The sequence below is a fragment of the Ochotona princeps genome, chromosome 13, assembly GCF_030435755.1.
Source record: "Ochotona princeps isolate mOchPri1 chromosome 13, mOchPri1.hap1, whole genome shotgun sequence".
Lineage (NCBI taxonomy): Eukaryota > Metazoa > Chordata > Mammalia > Lagomorpha > Ochotonidae > Ochotona > Ochotona princeps.
The window spans coordinates 6,768,747-6,793,720 of NC_080844.1; the positions used below are offsets into that span (position 1 = coordinate 6,768,747).

General features: G+C 50.5%; 1 protein-coding gene across 1 annotated transcript in view; it reads left to right on the forward strand.

Annotated features, from left to right (window-relative positions):
- The first annotated feature begins 8,680 nt into the window (after positions 1–8,680).
- The window catches only part of VSTM4 (V-set and transmembrane domain containing 4), an 82,618-nt gene continuing 66,324 nt past the window's right edge, over positions 8,681–24,974 (forward strand). Inside the window, exons 1-2 of the mRNA XM_058671908.1 lie at positions 8,681–8,818; positions 16,078–16,476. Of these exons, the coding sequence (XP_058527891.1) occupies positions 8,767–8,818; positions 16,078–16,476 (451 nt within the window). The 5' untranslated portion in view covers positions 8,681–8,766. The remainder of the gene's footprint in view (positions 8,819–16,077; positions 16,477–24,974) is intronic.

The window sequence follows — 24,974 nt, forward strand, 5'->3', positions numbered from 1 at the left end:
TATGCAAACTCATATGTAACTGAGAGACCCCAGAGGAAAGCGCTGTACCCCGAGCACAGACACCTGAAAGACAGACAGCTTTCTGGGTAGGGCGGGGAGACAGATGTCTCAAGATGGAGTCCCAGGTTCTGAAGTGAACACCTGAAGGCTGGCTGCACCTGGAGCTGACTGGAGACCAGACGTGTGAATGTGTGCATGTACGACTGTGCACGTGTGCATGAACAGGTATGGCCATCATGTGTGCTTATGCATGTGTGTGTGTGCTTGTGGACACTCAGGCCTAGGTGCTATGAGAAGATGCTAGGAGCTAGTTAGCGCACTGTCCACGCATAGAGGCTGAGGGGAAAGGGGTTAATGGTTTGGAACTCAGGGCACAAGTCTAGATTGGAAAACGATGCCATTAATGGCACATGGATGCTATCATGCTTAAAACCACTGCAGTGCATGGATGAAACCAACAGGGATCCTGGCCGGGGTTGGCCAGAGTGTGGGCTGGGATATAAGAAGTGGAGTGGGAGAAATTTTGTAGGGCTTTTCTTCAAAGCTAACTGAATTTGGGGCTGATGGCTTTCAGGGCTGGTTTGCAGCGCTAAATGCTAAGAGGACCTGGAGGAAGCTGAAGATAACATGGGGTCATTTCCTTGGGTGCATGGAGGTTGCTGATGGCTCTGATGGAACAGACTCAACAGCTGAGCAGAACCAAGGTTAGACCAGTCCATAGGGAACGCCAGGTGACAAGCATGGGGCATGTTGGCTGGCAAGATGGGCTAAAGAGAGCAGGAGAGATCATAGTGGAGCCCAGGACACTAATGAAAGAGGCAGAGATGGGAGCGAGCCCATTTCTGTACCGGTTGAGATGATTCTGTAGTGGGAGAGACCCGTAACACAAGAAGGAAGGTGGTGGCGGTAGGGACAGCTGAGAGGCCCAGCAGGAGGGGAGGGCTGAGCAGATGAGAGAAAACAGGTCCATGTGCCCTGTGCATGGAGGGGCACTGGGGTCACGTGGGGGCAGGGTGGAAACTCCTGAATCCAGATGTCCCAGCCTGGGCTTGTTCTTCCTGAACAATCACAAGGGGTGCTTGACACGTTAATTTTATTTGGAAGGCAGAGAAAAAGAGAGATCTCTCCTCAACTGGCTGCGACAGCTAGGACAGGGCCTGGCTGAAGTCAGGAGCCAGGTACTGAATCCCAGTCTCCCAAGTCATTGAGCCATCCCCTGCTGCCACCCAGGGTGTACAATAGCAGGCACCTGGAATTGGGAGCAAAGCTGGGGCTCGAATGCGCACACCCCGCCATACAGGGCCTCCTGCATGACATCTTCACAGCTGTGGCAAATGGACACCTCTCAGAGGGTCTCTAAGGAAGATCTGTGTTTGTGAAAAATTGCTGTGTCCAACAGGCCAGGAAATGGATGAGGGTGAGTATTGCTGGGACAAGCAGGTTGGCATAGCAGGTGCTGAAGGGAAGCCCTCCTGCATGACTGGTGTGAGACAAAGGTGAGAAAGAGCAAGATGTCCACGGGCCACTAGGGCTTTTGTTCCCTGGTGCCTGGTGCCTGTTGGTGCCATTTTTCAAATAAGGGAAAGTTGGAGAAGGAGAAGATTGGCTGGGACACCAGTATGTCCCTTGTGACCAGGCAGTTTCAGATAGAAACCAGCAAAACAGAGCTGGTTGGAAAGAATAGAAACTAGGAAGATGGGTATCTGGATGAAGATGGACGTGAGGTCATCTGTGCAGCTAACTGGGTGTTGTCCATCCTATCAGATGCGTTCTCTCTGCTGGTAAGCTCAGCTAATAATGGATGTGGAGGAGGTAGGGGTTGCAATTTTTGTAGCTGACTTGTTTCTGCAACCTGCCAGTTCTGTGTTCATTCGTGATTAAATTGATCACTCTGCATTGTCCTCGAAGCTCCACAGACATGACCAGCATCTGAGTGAGAAGCGGAATCCTCCATAGGGTCCAGGGACCCCAGATGACCTAGGTTGTGCATCCACAAATACCCTCTACTTTCTAGACCCATACATAGCCAAAGATGGAACTCATTTTATGAACCTGCCATAAACCTGCTAACAGAGCCTGCCAAAGGTGATTTTAAAATCAATACCACCGATGAATCCAGAATAACAGCTCGTCCAGATTAGAAACATATACACTCACCAAGACTGGGTGTGGATCATCTCATGAGTAAAGATAGTTCAGGACGATGGAATCTTCGGATCAGTGCCTGGCATCCTAGATGGGCACTGATTCGTGTCCTGGCTGCTTCACTTCCAATCTAGCTCTCTGGTAATACGCCTGGGAAATCAGCACAAGATATCCAAGACTTTGGGTCTCTGCCCTCAATGAGGGGATCTGGAAGAAGCTCCCTGTTCCTAGCATCAGACCAGCACAGCTCTGGCTGCTGTGGCCATGTGGGGCGTGAACCACCAGATGGAAACTCTCTCTCCTGCCTTTCAAGTAAAAGCAAACACACCTTTGATTAAATTTTGCAGCACTTCATGTTGAAGGAAACATGATGATCTCATTTGATATTAAAAAATGTGACATCAGAAATAAACTCCTAAGTTTATGGTAGTTGATTTCTCACAAGAGCATCATGATCATTCAATGGGGGGAAAGAAAAATCTTTCTGGCAAGGGGTGGGTGCTGGGGCAGCTGGATTGGAAAGAGACTCCTTGGATCACTACCTCACACCACATATAGAACTTTAAATGGGAAGGATCTAAATCTAAGGGCCAAACATACACAGTTGTTGAAGGAAACACAAGCTCAGATTCTGTTACTGACACATGTCCGTCTAAAAGCTTGCAAATGAGTATTTGAAAAAATGACACAAAGATGTCTACACAAACTTTATGTCCACCAAGTGATGGACATAAACAAATATGGTCTGTTGCTACAATGGGATATTATTTAACCATAAAAGGACTGAAGTATTGATTCAGTTATACAAGAATGAACCTTGAAAATATTACTGGAAGTCAAAGAAGCTGAACCTTCAAGGCCATATTATGTATATTTTCGTGGGTGTGAAATGTCCATGAAGCTTTATTTTATAAAGACAAAACATAGAGTGGTAGGTTAAGAAGGGAAGTAAGTGTTAGTGGATGGGGTGGACAAACATTCCAGAAGTAAAGGGTGGTGATGGTTACATCACTTAGTGAATATATTACAAACCACCAAAACTACAAATGCTAAAAGTTAGATTTTAGGGTATGCAAATTATACCTCAATTTAACGAATACTTAGGACTTGGCACAGTAGCCTAGTGGCTGAAGTTTTTGCCTTACACATGCCGAAATCCTATATGGGTGCTAGTTCTAATCCCGGCGGCCCTGTTTCCCATCTAGCTTCCTGCGTGTGGCCTGGGAAAGCAGTAGAAGATGGCCTAAAGCCTTGGGACCCTGCACCCACGTGGGAGCCTGGAAGAGGCTCCTGGCTCCTGGCTTCACATTGGCACAGCTCTGGCTGTTACAGCCACTTGGGGAGTGAATCATAGATAGAAGATCTTCCTCTCTGTCTCTCTTCCTCTATGTATATCTGAATTTCCAATTTTAAGAAAAAAGGAATACTTACTAATGTTATTGTCACAACCGAATTTATACATTCCTTAGGAATGAAAAATAAGTGCTATAGACTATCTCAATCTGAACAATAAACTATTCACAGCTGCTCCTGTTTAAATTAGGTAATCTTGTCATACAATTTTCATTTGACATTATTTTGGAAGTTAACAGCCTATACATGAGACATCAACCAGATGTTATCCATAATGGACAGAAAATTACACATTTCAGAAGAGGACAATATAATTTTGAAAGTTCAAATGAGTTGACTGAAGTGATTAAAAACAAATGGAAATATTGAGATAAAGGACATAAAAACTTCCTTGTGTGTCAGATAAAACTAGTTAGGAAATAACATGGAAACTATTCCATTTACTAGATTAAAAATATTCAGGAAGGGCCTGGTGCAGAAACCTAGTGGTTAAATCCTCACCTTGCAACTGCTAGGATCCCATATCCCGGCAGCTCCACTTCCCATCCAGCTCACTACTTGTGGCCGGGGAAAGCAGTTGAGGATGGCCCAAGGCCTTGGGACCCTGCACCTGTGTGGGAGACCTGGAGAAGGCTCCTGACTTTGGATTGGCAAAGTGAACCAGTGGATGGAAGATCTTTCTCTCTGTAAATCTGCCTTTCCAATAAAAATAAAGCCATGTTTAAAAAATATTCGAGGAAACATGGCAAATACAATGAAACGTCCAAGTAACTATTTCAAATTGATGCTTGTTGATTTTTTTTCCCAGTGGTTCGCACAGTTTCTAGGTTGGAAAGGCAGTAAGACATCCAACCCAGCACTAGCTCAGTCTGAAGTCACAGTGGAGGCCTTCCTCATCCTCGCTTGTGCACTAATGGCCGCCTCAACAGCATCCCTGGTTCGCTAGCTCCTACTCCTCAAGAATGAAATGTGCTTTCATTTTAAAGGCACTTTTTGATCAGTTGAGAATCCAGCTGATGCAAGGCAGTTAAATGACAGAACAACACAGTGATGGCTCTTGCGGACTTTGAAAGAGGGTGGGGAGGGAGAGAAAATCAGGCTGGGAACTCCCGGCTGAGAGGAGGAAGAATGATGAACGTGGAAAAGAGAACAAGATGGCATGGGGGAGGGTGGGGAGGGAGAGAAGGGTAGGCACACTGGAAGAGGGAGGGAGAGGGGGTGAAGCAGAGAAGTTGTGGCGGTGGGTCCCAAAGCTGTGGAGTCCCTCCCCCGTCACAGATGGTAGCATCCTGACCCCTGCCCCAGGGCAGTCCCCAGTCTCGGCGCTGCTCAGAAGCAGCTGCTGGTACAGGCTGAACTGTGAGCTTTCCAAAACTGTGTATTCCAGACTGTGACCAAAGGTGGAGATGGTGTCTTCAAGAACATTGTTAAGAGAAAGCGAGGAGACACAGATGGACTTATTGTGGTGTGACTGATGTTAAAGAACACACACACACACACACACACACACACACACACACACACACACACACAGAGCCATCTCCAAGCTAAGGTGAGAGGCCCAGGACAAGCCAAATTCTGTCTATTAAGTGGGACGATTGGCACCTTGACCTTACTAAACAGTGCATCTTTATTACGAAAGCTATGGGGTTGGTGGCACTTTGTTCTGGCAGGCTGAGCTTGCAGCTTAGATTCCAAGGAGCAGGAAGGCCTGCCCAGGGAGGCGTCAGGAGGGTAGGCACGCTTAAGGTCTTGTCCCCTCAGATTTGTGGGTGTGAGTGCTACAGGATTTTGAGTGAGTGCGTGGTAGACCCCACTGTGAGACTCATTGCAATGTCCTGCTGGGAAATGAATGGGGTGTGCCAGGATGTGCTGAGCCCTGGCAAAGACTGAGAGGTTCAGGACAATGCCACACGTGCAACTCACAGTCAGAGTAGCAGGAGCCAGATCCCATGTGTACACAAGTGGGGTAAGTGAACGAGTGTGTGTGAGCACACATGGGGTCCTTACTCCTCTGTGCTGGTCCCTGCTGACACCTGGTTTAGGACAGAGCACAAGAACCCCATGGGCAGCAGGCTAGCCAATGATGGCACACACTGCAAGGGCTGGTTGATGTTCTGCTGCTGGGCTGCTGCACCTGCTAGAGATTGTGAGACCAAGGGGCTGTCCATCATGGAAGAAGAGGGTACAAATTACCAAATCCCCCCTGGCAGGGTTTGCCACACATGAGGGCCACCCTGGCCCAAGGTGTCTCCAGAACCGGTGTTGACTTTGGTTGTTGTAAACAATTTAAACAGTGTAGAACCAAACATCCAAGCATATACTTGTTTCACCACCATAAAACAGAATGCATGTATCAATTAAACACTGAATGACAATGGTAACCAAACTCAACATGTTCATTTTACGTGACAGCTGAGAGCCCGTCTCACTGAGTTGGGGTCTTGAAGGGACTTAAGCTCTTTCTGGGTGTGTTGGGAACTCATGAGCACAGGTCCGGCAGGAGGAAGGTTGCAGAGTTGGGGTCCTCACCCCCAGGACCCGTTGTTTTTGACAGACTCATCGTGCATCTGCTCCAATCCCCAGAACCTGTGCGTCTTCAACACTTCAATGTCTTCTGATCCAGACTTTCCAGATTATCAGGATCCACGGGAGGAGCTTCCCTGTCCCAAGTCTCCTGCTCAGATCTATGGAAGAGCACAACTCGAGTTCCCTGGACCATCCCTGAGATGGGAAGGCAGCATGTCATAACCAATGGTACCTTGGAAGAGATGACAAATGGGAATTTTCTATCCGTACTCACACGATGCTAGGACCCGTGTGTACCACACTCAATACTGCCTTCAAATAATATTCCTAAACACTGTCTCTACATTTTTAAACACCAAAACTTAGCAGAAGTTGCTAGAATACTAACATACACTCTATTTGTTCTAGACCCAGCTTCATCAGTTCTTCTCGTTTTGGTTCCCACTCCCTTTCTTTTTACACACATATACTTGCTCTTCTCTCTCTCTCTCTCTGTCTCTCTCTCTCTCTTGTTTTTTTCTCCTGAGCCAATGAACAGTAATGTACAGCCTTTCTGGCTGTTACCATCCGTATGCCTTATGAATCTTCTAAGAATAAGTACCCAGGAAAGTCCCTCCATAACCATGCCCAGGAAGCTGAACACTGAGTGTTCGATAGAGTCTATCCATGTTCAGGTGTGGCCAGTGAGTCCACGTCTGATCCAGGGTCACAATTACGCTTGTTTGATACGTCTTTTACCTAACTTGTACGGTTCCTGAGTCTAACATCTTTGGTGAGAGCAGAGGCATGGCCTGAGATTCCTAGTTTTGGGTGCCATGATCAGGTTCAGGGCACGTTCTCTTTGTGGTCAGTTATATGAATAACCTGTCCAGGTTTTAGCTTTCCCTTTTATTCCAACCCCCTTGTATCTGGAGCCGTCTAGGAATCAGGAGTCATGTTTGGTTTCCTGGGACGTAAGTTATCATATTCAGGTAGCTTGTAGGCTCCTTGGCTGCAGCTTTGCTGTTATTGCTTAACTTGTTACAAATGATGGCTTATTTCTATATTAAAAAAATGTTTTTGAAAGGCAGAGTAATGGTAGAGAGTAGGGAAGGAAAGAGATCTTCCGACCCCTGGTTTATTTCCCGAATGGCCACGACCGCTGAGGCTGAGCCAGGTTGAGCCTGGGATTCTGCCTGGGCCTCCCGTGTCGGTGCAGAGGCCCAGGCGCTGGGATCATCTTTCCCTGCTCTCCCAGGTGCATTAGCAGGGAGTAGGATTGGAACTGGAGCAGCGGTGACTTGAACTGAAGCAGGATCCTGGCATCGCAGATGGTGGCTTAACCTGCTTGCCACAGTATTGCTCCAGGGAGACTGCTGCTTGATAGAGGAGCTGTCAGTCTTAATTTTCTCTTTCCACACCTTTTGGGGGAGAAGCAGTGCACCCTGCATCTCTTTCCCCAGGCATTTGGGGAGGGGGAACCTCCGGACCTCTCACTGTTTTAGGTTTTCTGCCAATTCCGCCTTGGGGGCAGCTCGAGATGTTTCCTTCTGATTGGCTGGCCGCATCATCTTCAAACATCATCCCTTACTTCCTTCTCTCTTCCCCACCGACAGTCTCTCTGAGCCAATGACTGCTCCAGTCACTCCCTTTTGCTGGTGGCAATTCATGCCGGCTCATAAGGAACCTCTCGGGTTGGAAAGCGCCCCTGAGCAACATGAGGGAGGAAATGTTCAAAATCGGTCATGTTTGTGTGCACGCACAGGCTGAGAGATAGATGTTTGGAAATCAGCCACCCCCTTCGATGGGCGCTGTTTTCTTATCCCGGGTGCTCCCTGGTTAGGACTGTATTTGCTGTCCACAATACCACATCCTGATCTTCCACCTCTTACCCAGATTCCGATAACTCATGTACAGGGAAGGAGGAAAAAGCCCAGTCTTCTAGGTAACCCCCAAGAATATTCTTATTCTGTTAGTAGCAGGAAACCAATGGCAGGAGGGGAGCTTGGAGTTGAACCCAGGCACTCTGCTTTTCCCTGCTATGGGACCCTAGTTTCTTGCAACCATGGCAGCAGGGTGGTTGATGGTCTGGTGTGGGATGCTCCGTATCTGCCTGGGTACCCTAAAACACCCTTGGAGGGATAGGTCCATCTCCCCATTTGCAGAAATGAGGGAAGCCGAGGCAGGTGAAAATGAATGGCACAGGGGAAGGACTGGGTGACTGGTTTGCACTCAGCCCTGCCTGCAGCGGGAGACCAAGTGAGGTCCTTATACTCCTGGTCTGCACAAGTTTTGAACTTTCATGTGGGGATGGCCACCCCAAGTTTAGGGCTGAGGAAACAGGGTGGTCTCCCCGATGCCCCCATACCTGCCCCCCATTCTTTCTTGCCTGAAGAGTGTGTACAGGAAGTCGACCTGCAGCGAATTAAACTCAGGTCAGAGGAGGCATTCCTCGGTCCTCACTGCAGCTCTTTGCTCCCCAAGTCAAGAGAGCTTGCTTCCCCCTCTCAGAACCTCAGTTTGCTCATCTGGGAAATGGGCATGGAGGAAGGAGGAACCCAAGGAACTTGGAGTGCGGGAGGCCCAGGCACCCAGAAGCCCTGGCCCAAGTGGTGGCAGGCTGCCCTAGGGGCGGGCCGGCCCGAGGCGGGCGGGGCAGGGGGCGGGCTGGTAGCGGCCAGACCAGGCGGCGGCGGCGGCGGCAGCAGCGGTGGTGGCGCCTCCCGCGTCACAGCGCCGGGCGGCGGCGGCGGCGGGGAGATGCGGCTGCTGGCGCTGGCGGCCGTGCTGCTGGCGCGGGCTCCGGCCCCGGGTAAGCGCGGTGGAGCTGGGCGCACGGGCGGGACTTACGTTTGGTGGCTAGGGTGCTACGAACGCTGCGGGAAGGCCCTGCCGTCTCGGGTCGTCCCCTTCCAGCCCGAGCGCCTGGGGCTCGGGGCTGCGCGTCCCGGGGCTGTTGCTGGCGGCGCGGGCGCGGCAGGCACGGCGGCGCCTTCCCAACTTTCTGCCCGTGCCCTCCGGGGGCCCAGCCGGCCGCCACACTCCTGGCCCCGGGCTGGTGCGCGCACGCAGGCGGCTGCATCTCCCACAGCCCCAGTCCCTTCCAAGTGCAGGCCCTGGCGGCGCAGAAGTGGCCGCTCTGCGCAGACCGGTCGTGGGGCCCCCCCGGTGGCACTTGTTGGGGACCCATGAAGTGACCGGGCTTGGTGAGACTCGGTGTCCGGGTGCTGGAAGAAGCAGGTCCCTATCCCACAAGCCTGGGAAGCAGCCTTTCTGCCCACGTCTTTAGTTCGCTCTGCGCCCACCTGTAAAAAGTTGCTCAACTTCTCTGGGTTTCCAGCGCCCGGTGGTTCCACATGAACTGCCTCGGAGTTCACTGTTTCTGGGTGTCAGTAGGGCTCCCTGTATATGCTTCCTGTGATGGAATCCCACACTACTTCACAGTCTTAAACGACAGGAGCAGCTGTTCATTCGTCCCAGTACTTCCCAAAGCGACAACTCGGTTCATTTTGCCATTCACTCTTAGAGGAAGGTGCTACTATCATGCCCATTCTATAGGTGATAAAACCGAGGCCTAGGCCTGTGACTGGACCCAGCTGAAGTCTCCGGACTTGGAAAGTGGTGGAGCTGCGTCTGACCAGCTGTGTTGCTTGTGTGGATTTGGGAAGGGTGCCGGGTTAGGTCTCTGCCGAGGGTAGCCCTGCTAGGAAAGCCAGGGAGCCGGCATGACCCCTTCTCGGGGCCCAGCCTCCCCCAGGGCTGCCCTGTTCCCAGGGAGTCAGGACTCAGTGTCTTGGGACATGCTGTGCTTCCCTGTCACTGTCTTGGCTGGGGAATGATGAGAGGCTTGCTTCTTTGTTTAAAAGTTCGAAAGGGACTCGCACAGTCGGGGTGGCAGAGTGATCTTCCAGCCCACCCTCCCTGGTTCCTTCCCCTACGTGGCTGCAATAACCAGGCCTGGACCAAGCCCAGAAACTCTGTCTTACAAGAGTGACAGGGATCTGGGCCACCGTCTGCCACCTTCCCAGGTGCAGGAGAAGGAAGCTGGGTCGGAAGTGGAGTAGCTGGGGCTCTGACATGCCGGTGCTGTAGGTGACGGTGGTGGCTTGGCTGGCTGTGCTACTATGCCAGCCCTTCCTGGGAAGCATGGCTAACAGGTTGTTCTGGCTCGTAGAGCAACAACACCCAGAAAGCTGGCAGGGGTTCCAGGGGGTGCTTCCTCCCTCAGGTTCCTCGGCCCCGTTCCTTCCAAGGGCCAGGACATTTTCTTGTGTACAGGAGCCCAGGAGGTTTTGGAGGCAGAATTTTGTGCTTTTTAGTCTTCCCTGGTTGTGCTAGGGCTAACAGCTCCTGCTTGGGGGACCCTAGCCACAAGCCTGTCTCGTGCTGTCTTAAGCATCCCGTATAACCTGACTCCTCACTATAACCAGCACCCGTAGATCTGGCAGACCTACCACGTCTAGAAGTTCAGGCTGCTAACCACTGAACTACCCTCCCTCAGTTGTGATGGAGTGGGACCTTGGTGGTCGCTGTCCCACCTGTTGCTTTACAGGAAAGACCATCTGATGGCTCTGAGATGCCTAGGCCAGGATTCCAGCTTGACTGTGCGCTGTGTGGGTTTGGCCATGCTGCTTCGCCTCTCTGAGCCTTATACCTGAAGTGCGAGAGTAAATGGAGGAAGCTTATTCAAGGTGCATCGGCCAGGGAGGGTTTGGTGTAGGGGTCTCCACCCACCCATCTTAGCACCTGCACTGGGCACTGTGGCCTCTGTGCCCTGGAAGTCACATGGATGGATCTGCCCCTGGCCTCGATTGGTTGGCAGTACCTTGGCTTGGCGGACTTGGGGAACTCTGGCTCCTGGAGCTTTAAGACCTCTGTGTTTTTCTCAGAGATTGCCATGGGTGCAGATGCTGCTGTAACAGGACAGGCTTTCGCTGCTGACACGTGGCCTGCCTTCTGACTTTGGGGGCTGCTAACAGGAGTGGGAGCTGTACCTCTTCAGGAAGTGGGAGGGGGCGCACTAGCACATCCCTGGTGCAGGTCAGGGCCCGGGGATCCTGGCTGCAACCATTTCTGCCTCTCGGGCAAGGCCAGGACCTTGTGTCTCTCTCTGGTCCTTCCCTCCCTTGCACCTGCCCACTGCTGGGCCCGACCCCCTCTGCATCTCCCAGTGAGTAGTTTGTGTTCTGTGTGATGAGGCTTGTTAGGGCTTTCTGTCATACTATCCAGGCTCACACAAAGGGGTTAGAGCCTTTTATCCTTGCCTTAGGGAGTTGAAGACCTAGTTACCTAATTTCTATGAATTAACTTCTATGATATAACTTCTCCCCCCACATACACTGTGTTTTTTTTTTTTAAAGTTATTAAAATGTAAGGGAAGTGACAACAAAGCTTAAACCCGGGCTGGGGGGAGCCCTTCCCACCTGCATCCTCCCCGTGTGGAGCCCTGTGTTACCTACAGGCCAATATCTGGGACAGGAACCAGTGCATTATGGAATGCTGGTGCTTGAAGGTGTAGGATTAGTCAGTTGAGTGATCGTATGGTCCCATAGTTCAGAATCTTACCCTAGCTTTCTCCCTTGTCTTTCTCCCAGTGCGTGACTAGCTGTCCTAGCACTGGACTCTGCTTCCCGGGGCACAGGACTGCATGCTGGCCCACTTCGTCTCACAGGGTACCCAGCACTGTGAGGACATTGTAAAGCCTGTGTGGGGGTGATGTGACTGTGTGGGTACCTGCTTCCCAACTTGGGATGCAGGATCATAAAACAGGCTCCCAGTTCTTGTTCCTAAGCTGGCAATGGTTGACCTTCCCTAACCTGACCCAACTGGACGTTGGCTTGTCTTTTGGTGGGCTCTGTTGGTCTCTGTGACTGTGGGCGTGCACACTTTGGTGCTTGGGATGAGGTCTGAAAGGGATGGAGCTGCCTCTGAGTGTTGGTGCTCCTTGCCTGGCTATCATTCAACCTTCTATGGATATTGTACCTACTGAGCCCTCTGCGGTGTGACCTGCACCTACTGAGCCCTCTGAGGTGTGACCTGCACCTGCTGAGCCCTCTGCGGTGTGACCTGCACCTGCTGAGCGCTCTGAGGTGTGACCTGTACCTGCTGAGCCCTCTGCGGTGTGACCTGTACCTGCTGAGCCCTCTGAGGTGTGACCTGCACCTGCTGAGCCCTCTGAGGTGTGACCTGTACCTGCTGAGCCCCCTGAAGTGTGATTGCTGCAGATGGGGCAGTCAGGGGTCCCTTCCACCTCCTGGCATGGAAATGAACCCGCACTGGGTAGTTAGTGTTTGCCAGCCCTGGGTCTTCTGCCTGCATCTTCTTGCCTGCAGCTGTACACATTCAAACTATGTGCCTCATCACATTTGTTGAGGGTCACTGAAGATCGTCCTCTCCCGTGCCCTATGGAGGTGTCATCCAGGTGCCTGGCTTAGCTGAGGAGCTCGTCATAGGTCCTACGACTTTCTCCTTCCCCAACCTTGCCCCTTCTGCCAGGCCAACAGCCTGTGTCCTGTAGCAAAGCTTTCCTAGCTGGGTGTGTCCTTGACTTTGGAGTTTTGATGCATCACTTCCCTGCTTTGTGATGAAGCCTGAATGCCACAGGCCAACATGAGGGACCCACAGACAGGGCTGGGCCAGTATGCTGCAGATGTCCTATGGATGGCTTCAATAACCGGGGCTTATTTTCCCCCAACCTGGAGGCTACCAGTCCAAGATCAAGTGTCAGTGGCATCCGTTTCCTCTGAGGCCCCGCTCCTCGGCTTGCAGGGGGCAGCTTCTCCCTGCGGCCCTCCCTTGGTTTGTTACTGCGTGTGTCCTTGCCCTGGCTTGCCTGTGTTTTCTAAGTGATTTGGAACTAGTGTCCCTCCCAGGGACTTCGGTTGAACTCAGCTCCACACACAGCCATATTCTGGGGTGTGGAAGTCAGGACTTGGACCTGGAAAATTAGGGGAGAGGGGGCATAGGTCACCCTGCCACCAAGGTCTTTCTTTGTACTTGGTCGCAGCAGATGCCTGGGAAGCTAAGGGTGGACAGGTACACCAGGGCATAGAAACAAACCCGACTTGGCCCACGGCTCCTTTTCCTGGGATCTGTTGATCCTGTGTGAGCCATGGGAGTGGAAGGGTTACTGGTCTGCCTCCAGGATGGAATCTGGCCTCCCATGGGGCCTGGAGCACTTGGCACCTTCTTCTGCTTTCAAGTCACCATAAATAAGCCCTCCTTCATGTCCTGTCAGCAGGAGCAGCTTGGAGTCTGGGGGTCCCGCTGCTGTACTCCCACCCTGATTGATACGGTGTCCTGCCTTCCTCAGCTGGGCCGGCTCTCCTGGACTCCAAGGGGGTGCCTGCAGGGGTGGGGGAGAGGCAGAGCAGGGGTGGGCTTCACTCTTGGAAGTGGCTGCCAGCTCATCCCGGGCTGTGGGAACAGCTGGGTCAGCTGCCTGCCTGGCTGCTGACCAGGCAGGGAGTTCCCACTGGGAGGCCTTAGCACCGGGAATGCTGGCTGATTGAACAGGGCACCTGCTGGGGGCGGGGACAGGGGCAGGAGGGCCTGAGGCCAGTTGTCCTTGCTGCTGGTTCTTCATCCTGGCTGCTGAGTGACTTCTGACCCCGAAGGGATTGTGAAAGCATGTGACCCTTCATGGTTCGGTACTGATCTGCAGGAGGTGACTTCAAAAAAGTTTTTGGAAAATAGAATGGAAAGACAATCATTTCAGTACAGATTCTCTACATCCATTTAAAAATTCAAGGGTGCTTTAAAAACTTCATGAAAAGTGAGCATCACAAATAAAAGCCTACATGTGGCTTTCAAAATAATTTTTGCATCAAATGAAGTTACCTTTTAATCCCATCCCCCATTTTCTTTTTTAGATTTTTTTATGAAAAAGAGAAGTTTTACAGTGAGAGGAGAGAGAGAGAGATAGAGAAAGAGACAGAGAGAGAAATCTTCCATCTGCTGGTTTACTTCCCAAATACATGGCTGCAATGGCCAGAGTTGAGCTGATCAAAAGCCAGGAGCCAGGACCTTCTTCTGGGTCTTCCACGCAGGTACAGGGTCCCAAGATCTTAGGCCATCCTCTACTGCTTTCCCAGGCCACAGGCAGGGAGCTGGATGGGAAGTAGACCAGACGGGACATGAACTGGTGCCCATATGGGCTGCCGGCACTGTATGACAGAGGATTAGCCTGTTGTGCCACCATACTGCCCCTCTCTCACCCCTCATGATCTTTTTGAGGTGCCCTTGTATTTTCCAAGTGTCTCCCTGGGCTGGCTTTGCCTCTCATTGCTGTAGCCAGGGAGCCCTCCTACCTGACTGTAAGCAGAACCTGACTCAGCATTTACCACCCTCTTCTAACCTTCATCCTTTTTTTTTTTTTTTTGTAAGGTGCCAGATATTCCTGTGTCTCAGTGTCTGGGAACTCGTGAGTGGTACCTCTCTTGGATCTGGAAAGCAGACATTTTCTGGCTGTGATTAAGGCTCTTGGATTATTCCAGAATATTTTGGGGCCAGTGTCCAGCTTCCGAGAGCTGAGTAAGGAAAAGAGAGTAGCCCCTCATGTTACCTCTGTGTGTTGAGTTGATGGATTTCAACAGAAGAGACCACTCGTGGGCACTTCAGAAAGTTCTTGGGAGAACGAAATTTAGAAGCATGAGCTTATTTGATGAGAATTCATGAGGAGAATGTGTGTTACAGAAAACCTGTGAATGGCTTTCAAAAACTTCTCGACGTCAAAAGCAAACCAATATTCTAAATCCCACTTTTTTCTGAATCCCATTGCTTGAAGTGCCCTCCTAGATGATGATGGCTTACTTCCTGCTTCTTTGTAAGGAAGTCAAGCGTTTTTAGGGCACCTTGTACCTCAGGACTCACAGCCTCTTTGGCAGCTGCTTAGCTGTTTCTCGGTTTCTTCTTCCTCCTGGCTCCTTGCTTTCCTGCTGGACAGAGTCTATGATTAGAAGGTGACCTCCGGGGCTGCACCATGGCATAGCACGCTATGCCTCTTCCTGAAGCACCAGTGTCCCGAGAGCTGGTTCTCTGTTTCCGATTCAGCTCCTGCTAATGTGCCTGGGAGGATAGTGGAGAATAGACCAAGTCCTTGGACCCCTGCGTCCATGAAGGAGATCCAAGGGAGGTGTCAAACCAGGTCGACTCCAGCTGTTACGAACATCTGGGGAGCGAACCAGCAACTGGAAGATTCTCTGTGTGTGTCTCTTCTTCTCTCTCTGTGACTCTGCCTTTTAAATAAAAATAAATAAATTTTAAAAAGGAAGAAGGTGACCTCTGAGTCTGAAATTGTAGTTTGCACTGGCGCTGGGGACGCCTAAGCTGATGTGTTGGTAGTGATGGAGTGTCCCAGAGCCATCCACTGGGCAGCACAGGTATGGCTCCTGGTGTGAGTACCATTCTGATTGGACAGGAAAAAATCCCAATGCCCTGGGATGAGGGAACATCCTTCCTTGGGCCCTGCTTACCTGTGAGCTTCTCGCAGCACACAGAGCAGCTCCTGTAGGAACGCCCTATGTCTCCCCTAGTTCGCTCGGTCTGTGTGGTAGGTGACGCCATCATGGTTTTTCTGTTAGTTTAAAATTCCCAGGACTGAGCAATGCATCAGTGGAGGCTGCAACTTCCAAGTTGAAGGCGGGGCTCTGTCGAGGGCTTTTTCACTGAGAGAGAGAGGAAATGTCTCCTTTTCTAACTCACGCATGTGTCAATGGCCTGAATGCATCTGTGAGGATGTCGCCCCCATGACCTAGTGGCCTCTTAACTGGTCCCACCACTCCACGCTGTGACAATGGCACTTGTGTACTGGATAGCACCTGTTGGAGACATGGGGCTTCTTCAAAGACCAGCCGAGGGACCAGAGCTGTGGCTGGCAGTGGCCAGCTAGCTCCTGGGCTGAGTCTACAAAACCAGAATCCAGAAAGCAGTGGGACCAGGCCCGGGGCTTTTGAAGTTTTGGGGCTGGTTCATCCTTGATTGTTGCAACTGTACTGGGAGAACACAGGTGTCCCTTTGGTTTTAAGACCACAGCTGCTTCCTCACTACCCGCTTCTCTGCTTTCCTCCACAGAGGTCTGCGGAGCCCTCAATGTCACCGTGTCCCCTGGACCCGTGGTGGACTACCTGGAGGGAGAGAATGCCACTCTGCTTTGCCACGTCTCGCAGAAGAGGCGCAAGGACAGCCTGCTGGCCGTGCGCTGGTTCTTCGCACGTGCCAACTCGCAGGAGGCCTTGATGGTGAAGATGACCAAACTGCGGGTGGTGCAGTACTACGGCAACTTCAGCCGCAGTGCCCACCGCCAGCGGCTGCACCTGTTGGAGGAAAAGCGAGGCTCACTCTACCGGCTGTCTGTCCTCACCCTCCGGCCAGCCGATCAGGGCCACTATGCCTGCAAAGTACAGGAGATCAGCAAGCACAGGAATAAGTGGACAGCCTGGTCCAACGGCTCCTCGGCAACAGAGATGAGAGGTGAGGGTGCGGCACGTGTCTCTAGGGAGGGTGCTGGCGGAGATGTGGGCGCCGCTTGGTGGCTTCTTCTCCAGTTTCTAGGCAGGTGTACCTGCCAGGCTGAATGTGGCCTCGGTGGACCCCAGCCACAGGAGCCCAGCCGTGAGGAGGCACTGAGCTGGACACAGGGGGCTGATGTGCGTGTGTGGTAGATACAGAAGCCAGGACAGAAAATGAGTGGTGACTGCCGGGCCCTCCACTCCATCCTCAGGGCAAGATCTTTTCTGTGTCTGAAGGAGTGCACTGGCTGAGTATTCAAGATAAACACGGGGTAGCCATCTGGCCTCGTGCTTAGAGCTGCTAGTTGGGGTACTCAAAGTCCTGGCTCCATCCCAGGGCCCGGTTTCGCACTCATGGGCATCTAGGAGGCAGCAGTAATGGCTCAAAGCATTGGGTCGCTGCCACCCATCCGCATGGAGAGAGCTGGACTGGGGCCCAGCTTTTTCATCTTTGGCCTGGCCTGGCCCCAAGTGTTGTGGGCATTTGGGAGTAAAGCAGTGAATTGGAGCTCGTTCTCTCTGTCTCTCTCTTTTTCTGTCTCTCTCTCTCTCCCCCTTCTCTTTCTGAAATTAAGAGAAAGAGAGAGAGAGAGAGCCAGCGAGCGCTCAATAAAATCAGCCCCCTAGTTGAAATGGGCTGGTAACCACTGCCCTAGAGAGAAGAGCACGGTGTGAACTGAACTTGACTTTGAGCAGAGGGGTGGAGCACTAAAGGGCTGAGTGGCACCAAGGACGTGCAACAGCCACAAAAGCACAGGGAGGACATCGGGTCCACGGGGAACCCCTCACCCTCGGCCAAGGCACCTGCTGACCTTGGGCTCCCACTCTCCCGCATGGCCGGGAGGCCCAGGTCTGTTTGCAGCCAGTGCTGGAGCGATCAGCAGCTGTGTGCACCAGCCCTGTCTCCACAGGCCGCCACTGTGAGGAGAGAGTAGGCTCCTGTTAGGTGTGCAGCAATGAGCTGTGAGAGACCCCGAGAGTGTGTGTTCTAGTCTTCAGGGGTCGGGGTTGAAGTCGTCCTAAGAGCTCAGAGGAACTGGCATTGGCCGGGGTGGGGGAGGGGAGGCCTGCTGTGCAGCCTGGGCAGCTTTGGGGGGTGGTGGTACTGGCTCCAGCCTAGGAGAAGCTCCTGGGGGGAGGATCGGGGGAGGGGGAGCCGCTGCCAACCTGAGAACAGAGGAACTGGTAGCTCTGAGCTGCTGCCTGGTGGAGCTGACCCGAGCTCAGTCAATGGATCTTTGAGTAACTCCTCCGGAAGTGGGCAAAGGCATAGTGGTAGCCCTCCCCTCCCTGACACAGATAGGACGTGTGGGCTGCAATTTTGGAATATCTTAGCCACCCCATGCCATCCTGGAATGTGATACTTTTATTTACATTTTTTTTTATCACCTCTCAGTTTGCCTGAGACTTTGTGCTGTGCCCTAAAACTGTATCCTCTTGGGACTGCTCTGAACTTGAATTTAAACTGGCAGAAGGTCACGAGGACCACATATTCCAGCTGATGGTTCCACGTGAGAAGTAGAACCTCAATTTATGACATGGGCGGTGTAACGGAAAGGGGCTGGGTGACATGAAACTCAGGTGTCATTGACGTCTTCAGTGAATAAGGTGAAATAATCGACATGGGTAGAACTTGATGTAGCCCCACCTTCCTTCTGTTTGTGGTTGGTTTATTGTAAAGTGTGAAATGGTATAGGAAGCAGAATTCATGCTGGTTTTTCTCTGTAAGCAGGTGAGTTCAAGGAAATCAATGACTTCTGGTATGAATATAACACACATTTCGGCTCAGAGAACACAACCGAAAAAACCCATCAGACACCCATAGCCCAAGGAAGTGCCACCTGGCTTTCACTTACACGTACCTCCATCTTCTTTTTATTTCCTTTCTGTCCCGTTCCTTCTATTTCTCTCCTGCCACTCTCCCCCCATCTTCCCATGCCATACCTTTCATCTTCTTTCGTCCAGCTCAGTCCCATTAACACCCTGCACCCCCAACCTCTCACCCGGAAGTGAAAGTAGTGTTCACCCCACAGCACAGCTGCCTCCCTCCCTGGGTCTTTTCTGCCCTTAGCCTCTGGGAAAGACTGTAATTTGCTGATGGCAGAATTGAAACCTTGGGAAGCCATGCCATATCTTCTAGAATGTTTGACGTCCACTTCAGTGGGCTACCTCAGGGGGGATTAAGGAAAGCAGAAGCTAAGCCAGTGGCCTGAAATGGGATTGGGGTATTTAGTTTGGCTTGTGTCCACCGTGTGTCCTTCCTGGGCAGGGCTGGGGACAGGCCTGTGGTGCTGATGTCCCAGAGCCCGCTTGTGCAGTGCTCCTCCACTGGACGCTTGCTTTTCTGAATCTCCATCTTAGCTAATGGCTGTCACCTGACCAAAGCAGGCCTTGGCGAGGCAGAGTTCCGGGGGCCAGTAGCTCTGGGATGGAATGTTAAAGAGGCATGCTCTGAGCTATAACATTTGCCCCTCAGTAGCTTCTTCTTGCTAGTTTTCTTCTATATCTTTCCAAGTTTTTATTTTACTTGACTGGCATAGTGATATGGGGGCAGGGAGCAAGTCAGAGAGAGAGAGAGAGAGAGAGAGAGAGAGAGAGGAGATGTTCCATCACCTGGATTATTCCCCTGATGGCCTCAGTGGCCACAACAGGGCCAAGCCAAAGCCAAGATCCAGGAATGCCCTTGGACCATCACCTGCTGTCACCCAAGAAGTGCAGTTGCAGGAAGCTGGATCAGAAGCAGAGTGAGGGGAGCGCCCCAGGCATCCATGCGTCCCGAGAGGCAGCCCAACCCGTTGAGCCGTGCTGCTGGCCGCCTACAGGCTAACAGGCAGCCTCTGCTTCCTTCTTTTTGTTCACATCTCAAGGCACCCCAGGAAATTTCCTTTCTAAGGCGCCCCCACCCGCTGGCTGCCATCATGGCCTCAAGCTGGTGCCTCTTCCTGCTGTGTTGGCAGCGCAGAAGGCAGCCTCTGCTCCCACCTCCTGTCATGGTTGCCAGGAAAGGGCGGGCTCTTGCTAATGTATGAGGCATGGCTGCTGGCACAGTGTCTTCTGCTAGCTCGTTGCTGCTTCTTGTTTGTGCTGGTCTCCATGTGTTGACTTGTTGCTTATTGCAACCCCCACCCCCGACCCTGTTCCTCAGGATTTCATCATAGAAAAGATGGAAAAATCCTGGAAACATTTAAAGAAGAAAATAGAAACAAGCTACTCCGTTTTCACCCAGGCAGAGCTTAACATTTCAGAGTGAGCCCTCATAGTTCTTTTATACATATACACATGTAAAACCTAATTCCACTATTATTCTCCATTCTGTTCTGGGGCCAGCTTCTCTGACGTGGCTCAGCAGTGGTGCTCATGTTTCCTGTTTATGTGGGTCTGTAGCACAGGTTAATAATATTCCCTGGAGAATTTGTGCTCTGTGATGTGTACTGTCACCGCATAGCTCCCCGGTCACTGTTTTGGGGCCCTGAAGCTGCTCTAAATCCTGTCCAGCTAAATCTCCATGTATATCCCTGTCCCGAGCACACAGTCCTAGAACGAAGATTGAGATGAAGTGATGTGAATTGCTCTCTGGAGTGGTTGCTGTGTGGACATTCCCACTGGCATTAGCAATGCCTTTTCCCGTGGGTTGGTTCGTGCCATGGTGATGGCTTATTTTATGATGTTAATGTGACTGGGTTCAGGGATATCCAGATGGCACCTGTGTTGGTGCCATTTCTCTGGGGGAACCCTGACTGGTGCGATCCTCTGCTGCTCAGGAGGGTGGTGATGGTGATGATGGCGAGAGCCTGACACACCGTTGGTCCTCAGCTAACACTGGGGGAAGTGGACCACCTGCTGTTTGTCAGGGAGCGTCAGTACCTCTTGCTGTTAATGGCCTTGACGAGGTTGGCATGACATGGTGGATGCACTCATCCTGCCGAGAGACCTTGCTTCCCTTTCCCTTGGCCTCTTCCAATCATGCATGTCTACTTGTGTTCTTCATCCCACCTGCTTTCAGGGTACCACCCGTGGAGAGCCCTCCCAGCCCTGCACTGCGGCCGTTATGTCATCTCTCTATTGGCTTCCTAAGCCAGTGTAGCTTATGACAGATGATGTCACGTCACTCAAATACTGAAGTGTGCCACTCTGCCTTTTCCCCAACCCAGTGTCCTCCGCCCTACTCACACCCTCAGGGGTACTCATTGTCCAGGATTTGGTTTGGGTTGTTGGAGCCCCTATTCTGTTGGCGTGCAGGTTCACCTTTAGAATAGCAGTCCCAACATGCATTGTTGGGACTGGTTGTTGGTGATTCTGTATGCTCTTTCTTGGTGACTAAGTTTGTGTCGTGAGAAAAGACCAGATCTCATCCAGTCGTTGTCCAGTGATGGCCAATGAGAGGACTTCTTTTCTCTCTCTCTCTCACATACACACACACACACACACACACACGCACGCACACGGTGATCCGGTGCACTTTCCGAAGTGTCTCTGCCATGAGATTGCAAGACCTAAGGCTGCACCTATTTCATTTTCTACCAGACAGTGCCAACCTTTGATGGCTAAGAAGGCCTCACAGATTCCTACCCCTGGCAGCCTTGCGTGACAGTGTCTGTTTCCCTGAAATCTCACGGACTATCAATATTAGTCATCTTTCCCAGCAGTTGTCACAATCAGGGCAAAACTATTTCATTATTGTTTTAATTTTGGTCAGTATACGCAATACAACAGGGGACAGTTTAATTTGTGTTGTATTGTGATTAGTGAAGTTCAGCATGGCTCGATGTGTCTATTGGCTTTGAAGAATTTCTTTTGTAAACTACCTATCTGTAATTGCTTATAGCTGAGCTGCTGTCTTTATATGTCTGATGGTTCATTCTTTTGAAAGGATTTTTATTAATTTAGTTGAAAAGCAGAGTTAGGACTTCCGTTCATCTGGTTCACTCTCCAGGTGTCTGCAATGACTGGGACAGGGCCAGGCTGAAGTCAAGAGGCTAGAAGGCTGTGCAGGTTGCCCATGTGAGCGGCAGGACAAGTCCCAGAGCATCTTCTGCTACTTTCCCAGGTGCAGTAGCAGGCATCTGGATTTGAAGTGGAGCAGCTGGGCTTGAACCAGCACTGATATGAGATACTGGTTTAACTGCCTGTATACATGCACCAGTTTTTTTTTTTTTAAGATTTATTTATTTTTATTACAAAGTGAGATATACAGAGAGGAGGAGAGACAGAGAGGAAGATTTTCCGTCTGATGATTCACTCCCCAAGTGACCACAATGGCCAGTGCTGTGTCGATCCGAAGCCGGGAACCAGGAACCTCTTCTGGGTCTCCCACATGGGTGCAGGATACCAAAGCATTGGGCCATCCTCGACTGCTTTCCCAAGCAAAGAGCTGGATGGGAAGTGGAGCTGCTGGGATTAGAACCGGCGTCCATAAGGGACGTTCAAGGCGAGGACTTTAGCTGCTAGGCCACGCTGCCAGGCCCACACCAGTTGTTTTGTATGTTGGAAAACCTCTCCCTGTGTGCTCCACATCTTTCTGCTTTGTTGATGTGCTCTTTGAGCATATAGATATTTCACATTTTCAGGATATATCTGTTGTCAATTTTGTCTTTTTTTTCCCTTGAAGATATTTCTTTTTCCAGTAGTCATTTTTTTTCATTGAGGTATAATTTATATTTAGCAAACTGCACAGAGTAGCTCTGTGTTGTACCTAACCTTGGAAAGTATTTCTTCCCCAAGCTGTCAAAGTGTTTTCCAAATGTTTCTTATTTCTTCTTCTTCTTCTTTTTTTTTTTTTTTAAAAAGAATGTTAGCAAACTTTAGCATTTGGAAAAAGACACTTATTTATTTGAAAAGCAGAGTGACAAAGCTCTCTCAGCAAGAGAACTTCTACTCCCTGGTTCATCTCCTAAGTGGCCACATGGCCGGGCCTGGGACAGAGCAAAGCCAGGCTCCTGGAATTTCATCTGCATCTTCCATGGTGGAGGTGGGGGGGTGGGGACCCGAATCCTTGGGCCACCATCTGCTGCTTTTCCAGGCCATTAATGGACTAGCTGGGATTCAAACCCGTGCCCTGATCTGGATGTTAGAATTGTAAGCAGAGACTTCACTGGCTGTAGCACCATGCCGGCCCCTAACAGACTTTATCTTCTGTTAATGTGATCGCTGAACCTGCTGGTAAATTCCCTGGTGATCATTCAGAAGCTGGGTGTAGGAGTGATGATTTCCTGCTCGCTGTGTTTCCAGCTCATGGACGCTTCACCCGTTCTCTTTAGGGGGAACGTCTGAATGCCTCTCTTCTAGTTCCTTCCCAGAACATGACAGAATGCGTTGTCAACTGTGGCCATCCTACTGTGGAGTAGAACTTTCTGCTATGGGACTCTCTGTTCCACACATTACCCAACCTCTTTTTAGCGCCCCTGCCCTTCCTCTTCTTAATCTCTAGGGACCTGGAGCTTGCTCTTTTTTTTTTTTAAATATTTATTTATTTATTTAAATTTTACTTTTTTATTATTATCATTTGATGATACAGTTCCATAGGCCCTGGGATTTCCCTTATCCCCTCCCCAACTCCCTCCCCTCCCCACCACTTCCACAATATCATTACTATAGTATAGTTCTTCATACACAGTCATATGTCCATCATTGCGGGCATGGACAATGGCAGAGAGTCCAGCATCCTATTGTCAAGATATAGTTAACAGTTTCATTGGGAGTCCATCTTTGATGTGGAAGTAGAGATGCATACTGCATTGTATCCTCACATCTGAATATGATAGTCTCCATTACACAGTTGCTATACATCCCTTTACATGAAAAGCCACAATACAAAATCAACAAGAAGAAAAATAGAAATTTACAATGCAATGAAGTTGAATAACCTGCTGTTAGATATGATCATCTCCATTGCACAGTTACTGTACATTCCCTTAAATGAAAAGCCACAAAACAAAAACAACAGGAAGAAAAAGAAGAAATTAACAACACCATAAAGTTAAATCACATGCTACTGAATGACTAATGTGTCGCTGAAGAAATGAAAATCAAGAACCTTCTTGAAGAAAATGATGCTACTGTACGACCTATCAGTCACTGAAGAATTTAATCAGAAGAAAGTGTTTTGAAGAGATGAAATTAACAACAACAGCAAAGTCAAAATCCATGAGATACAGTTTCACACACAGAGCTTGTAAACTGCCTCTGGCTTATATGGGAGGATACTTTATGAAGCACATGGAATACGGAGCTAGAAAATGCTTATTTTGTGCAAATGACACGTCAGGGGTTTTTTTTTTTAATCGTATGTAGATTTCTGTGAACTTTTTGAAGAGCTCTCAGTGAAACGTTTGTCTGTTTGGACTTGCCTTGGGCGACATGTTGAGTTCCTGTTGTTACTGTGGATGCTCGGTGTCCGCGAAGGTGTGTCCCATCCTCCATCCCTTCCCTAACCGTGCACAGTTCCAAGTCATCTCGCTTTCGTCTTTCTCACGGGCACTCTTTGTCTTCACTGTTTGGGTTTTGGCCTGAATGTATAATTCCATCTGCCGCATAGGCTGACATCAGGGAGTTCTAGTTGCTTTGCTCAGGATCCAGGTTCAAGGTTATCCCCATGGACAAACCAACTGGAGGAGCTATTGGTTTTGTTCTGCCAGCTTCTCTTCATCATGCACCTTTTCCTTTCTTGATTTATTTTTCCTTAATAATATTTTCTTTTTACTTGCAAGTCAAACTTACAGAGAGAGAGAGAGACAGATCTGAGATCTTTCGTGCACTGGTTCACTCCCAAAATGGCCACGATGGGTCAGAGCTGGGCTTGTTTGAAGTTGGGAGCCAGGAGCTTCTTTTGGGTTTTCCGTGTGGGTGCAGGAGCCCAAAGCCTTGGACCGACTTCTACTGATTCCCAGATGCACCAGCAGGGAGCCAGATTGGAGGTGAAGCAGCTGAGATAGAACTGGCACCCATATGGGATAACGGTGTTGGTGGTGGAGTGTTAGCATGCTATGCCTACGCCATAGCCCTCTTAATTTTTTTAACAATTATTTATTTGAAAAGCAAAGTGACACAGAGAGGAAAGGAATGGGGGGGGGGGCAGAAAGAGAAAGAGGGAGAGACAGAGAAAGAGATGGAGAGACAAAGAAACATCTCACACTGGCTAGTTTACTTTCTAAATGGCCACTATGGTTATAGGCTGGGTTAAAGTCAGGAGCCTGAAACTCCATGTGGGTCTCCCACTTTTTCAAGTGAGAGAGAAAAGGATGATACAGGGTGTCCAGGGACTACTTGCCTGGAACCCACAGCTGTGTTTCCAGACCGTGGCCTTTTACTGGAGCATCTCCTCAACCGGTTTTGTGCCTGCTAGGTGCTTTCCGAATGTCTTGCAGAATTAAAAAGCAGTGCAAAATCACCCCAACACCAAAGCCAAAAACCAACCCGCTGCCATGTCTGCCCTGTTGGCTTGACTTTGACCTTGAGCATGTG